Here is a 4,214-nt window from a genome sequence, read left to right as displayed (position 1 = left end):
AATTAAAACAGTATTTGGAAGATGAGAAGGTGATGAATCTTCAAAGGGGAGTAGAGGAGCAGTGAGGAAAGCTACTGCGATGAGGCAGGGCCAATGGGTGGGGCTGCCGTCAGTGGATGTGAGTGTCCACAATAGCCTTGTCATACGTACGATAAAAATGCTAACCCCCCAACAGTTTGACTGTTCCCCAAGAGCCAATAGCAACCAGCAGATTCCAGTGGGTTTGTCAAGAGGATGCAGCCTGGGATTTCCTCTTACCCATCAGCTTCCTCAGGCCCTGTTTCAGGTCTTTGTTTCTCAGGCTGTAGATAAAAGGATTTAGCATGGAGGACAAAACTGTGTAGACAAGCGTTGCTATGTGGTCCTGGACAGTGTAGGTGGAGAGGGGCTGTAAATAGACATAAAAGATGCTTCCATAAAAGAGTATCACCACGGTGAGGTGAGAACCACAGGTGGAGAAGGCTTTGCGTTTCCCGGCTGCTGAGGGGATTTTGAGGACGGTGATGAGGATTCGCATATAAGAGAAGGTAATGAATAGAAAGGGCGTCACCAAAACAATAGGCCCTTCTGTCATTATCACAATTTCATTGACAAATGTGGAGGAGCAGGACAATTTCATCAGAGGGCTCAGGTCACAGAGAAAGTGATGGATAACATTGGAGTCACAGAAGGTAAGACGATTCAACAGAAGTGTGTGTAGGAGAGAGTGGACGTGAGCAAATGAGCAGGAAAAGGCCACTAGCAGGACACAGCGGTGATGGCTCATGGTGGTGACATAGTGGAAGGGGTCACAGATGGCCACATAGCGGTCAAAGGCCATGACTGCTAGGAGGAAGCTGTCAGTATTGCCCAAAGCATAAATAAAATACATCTGAGTCAGACACTCAGCATAGGAGATGGTCTTCTCTGACAGGAAGTTAACTAGCATCCTGGGGACGATGGTTGTTGTGAAGCAAATGTCAGTGAAAGACAGGAAACTCAAGAAGAAATACATAGGGGTCTGGAGTTGGGAGTCAGAGTGGATGGCCAAAATGATAAGTAGGTTCCCTGTTATAGTGATGAGGTATATCATGAGGAACAGGATAAAGAGTGGCTTCTGGTCCTCGGGCCGGGAGGACAGCCCCACGAGGATGAACTCAGAGACACTGCTGGTTTGGTTGACTGTTTCCATTGATTTGGGTCTAGTTATATACAAGAAGTTCTGCTATTTCACATGCTCCAATTCCATAACCCAAATCACGAGAGCCCAGCAAAGTCTTTGTTTCCTGTATTTAATCACAATTAGCTGCTGTGCAGGGGCAGTTTGCCAACCTCAGTCCTGATGCGGCCCTCCTTTCCAAGTCCACAGCCATCACAACGTCTTTCTACTGAAAGCTGGAAGGACAGAATAGGAGTTTCGCTTAGAAACCATCAGAGATGGACCTCTCTGATTTAAGTTCATTAATCTGTATTCTTTGAAAAGCAGTATTTCCCTGATGGGAATATAGCAATAAAAACAAGTCCTTGCTTTTGTGTATCTCATGTTCTAGTTGGGGAGATAGATCATCAAAAAACAAAATATATGATATAATATAAAGTAGGGATAAAAATCTATGAAGAAAATAAAGCAGTATTTAAAGGAATGGAGATGAGTGGGGAGTGTACATGGAGATTTTTTAGATAGAAAAGTCACAGGACACTCAGTCCCTGTCACAGCAAATTCAGCTGTTCATCCTAAAGTTAAACTTTGCACTACCTTGGAAAAAAAATAAGGATTTGCCAAAATACCTTACAGAGCAAAGCTAAAGAGGAACGTTGATCTCAGTTTGACAAAGTGTTTTTGTTTTTCCTGCTCTGGGTACAGAATGAGAAGCTCATCCTTAACCCATGGCATTTTATTGTCATCAGTCTGCGCCAGCCTCCCTTTTTTTGTGAATTATTTTTCCTTTCCTAAATCACATTTATACAGGAAGGGCATCAATTGTCAAGTATTCAATTCATGTTTTAAAAAATTTGTCTTTCATGTATGTATCTAAAAATATCTTTGAGAAACATATTAATTGTTAAAATATGTGTTTTTTTTTCTCATATCCAGTTACCTGGATGGATATCAAAGTGGTCTCCATTTCTTGCTCCTACAAAAAACTCTGCAGGAAGAGATCTTGTATCAGCAAAGGGTTTTAAACTTATTTTTTTGAGTCTGCATATTCATCTATACTTTGTGAATGGACATATTACATAGGGATTATCCAACATTTTGAGACATTGGTTATGTATAAATCTTTGGTTACCATAAATATCTCTACAGTGAACATATTTTATCACCAAAGTAAAATAATTTCTTCAGGGGTATATTTTTACACACATTTTAAGTGGGCTTATGCCCTGAAATTTTCATGCATTTAAAACATATGAAATTATCACACTCTTAATATTACAACAAACCATTATTTTCATCTGTCCAAGCTTCTCTCCAGTTTAAAAAAAAAAAAAAAAGCTTTCTTCACAACCAACCCAATAAAATTAATAGGATCTTAGGTAGCCAGAAACAATGGCAATACAGAAAACTGGTAAATAAAGTTCATTGATTTTCAGTCAAAAAAATAAAAACATTTTATATTATATAACAATTTATACATTAATATATTAATTCACTTAACAATCAGAAGCTGTAATTTCATTAACAAATGATGCATGGTTAATAATACTGTATTGCATATTTGAAAGTTGCTGAGAGAGTAAAACAAAAAAAAAAATGTTAACATTCTAATTGTAAGATACTAAACATCTTTAGACCTCAGTTTAGACCTCCTGGGTGATAGTGGACACAGATACCCGCGTTCTCATGAGGATCTAGTGAGAGAATGCATGTCAGCACGTGGAGAGAGACAAGCCTATTGGAAACACTCAGGAGAGGCTGCTGGTCCTCATCAGTCCCAGCATCACCTTCTGTCTTCGCTGTTCTGGATGTTCTCAAAATCAATTAAATCACATTTAAAATATCATATCCCTCACTGCCAAATCACCAGACTAATTTCAAGATTTTGTAAGATTTTATAGAAGGAATATTTGTTTATGCATTGAATAATTTGGGTTAGTTATTAAAATTAATAACAACCTATACTTACTGAAAATGTACTACATGTAGGCAAGCTTGTGCTCAGCATCTCACTGAATTCCGTGATGAGGGATTATGAAGTGTGTGTTGTCAACAGGAGACAAGGGCTTGCAGAGGTGAAGTGCTTTGCTCAGGGTCCCTAAGGAAGGGAGGAACCATCAGGATTTGAACCCCAAACTGACTCACTCTGAAGCTCATGCTCTTAACCCTGATGCTCCACCTCCTCATATTTGGGTATATAAGTTGTTTTCCTCACTAAGATTATTTCCTCATGAACTACTCTTCAATTCCCCCTTAACTGACAAGCTGTCAATTCATGTTCAGAATCTACCCTTGTAGTTGCAAGAGAGGTGACCTATCTTTCTGTGTTGTATAGATGGTGGAATTTGAAAATCTGAATATCCGTGATGAACGGGCCAAAATCAGGTGGGAAAATTGCCCATGCATGGCTGGGTGTGTCTAGTGTGTGGAGTTGCGGTCGTTGTGATCATGTCCTGGACTTCAACAAAAATGGGGATTTGATTTGTCCTCCATCACCTGTCCACGAGCTGGTACCTGATGTTTCATGACTAGCAAGTGTGAGTCCATATCTGAAAAGCAGTTTGTCAAATACAGGTCAATTTCAGAATGAGTCATTTATGAAAGGGTTGCCTGGGGAATATAGAATACAAAAAAATTGGTGGAGATTTGGATTAATTAATGAAATTGGGTGCTCCAGACTGTAGACCTCAGGATCACCCATGTTGATGACTAGAAAAAAGGAGTGGAAGTTTGGGATCTGAGAATCAGGAAGAATAGTTCTAACAGCACAAGGTCAGTGGGTGAGACTGAGAATACAACAGGTTTTTTGCCCCTTCTGATGGAATTTTGCTTCCTACAGATCAAACTGGATGGACCAATCTTGGATGGACCAAGATCAAACCAAAAGCCAGATGGAAGTTTTAGTCGCACCTGATGACTTTTCAATCCACAAACTACGTGGAACTCTCAGGGAGGAAAGAATGAGCCCCAAACTGAGCAGCCGGTGTCCTGAAGCTCACCTTCACATGCAGATGCCTCTCTCTCCTTCCCAGTGCCTCCGGAAGCTGAGCTGCGCCACAGCTGCTGCTCTGCTCCA

At 40.5% G+C, this 4,214-nt stretch overlaps 1 protein-coding gene across 1 annotated transcript; it reads right to left on the bottom strand.

The window, feature by feature from the left end:
* Positions 1-226: 226 nt before the first annotated feature.
* LOC129079293 (olfactory receptor 1L8-like) lies at positions 227-1,171 on the bottom strand. Its single transcript, XM_054584431.1, has one exon. The coding sequence runs from the start codon at positions 1,169-1,171 to the stop codon at positions 227-229; it is 945 nt and encodes a 314-aa protein (XP_054440406.1).
* Positions 1,172-4,214: the final 3,043 nt, after the last annotated feature.

The sequence above is a fragment of the Pteronotus mesoamericanus genome, unplaced genomic scaffold (genome assembly GCF_021234165.1).
Source record: "Pteronotus mesoamericanus isolate MK-2021 breed Mesoamerican mustached bat unplaced genomic scaffold, CSHL_Meso_final contig_78, whole genome shotgun sequence".
In the NCBI taxonomy this organism is placed as follows: domain Eukaryota; kingdom Metazoa; phylum Chordata; class Mammalia; order Chiroptera; family Mormoopidae; genus Pteronotus; species Pteronotus mesoamericanus.
Note: the sequence above shows the minus strand (reverse complement) of the source record. Positions and strands in the feature narration are given on the sequence as shown.

Bases quoted from the DNA above. Each gene is read 5' to 3' on its own strand.
- LOC129079293 (XM_054584431.1), bottom strand. From the start codon at position 1,171: ATGGAAACAGTCAACCAAACCAGCAGTGTCTCTGAGTTCATCCTCGTG.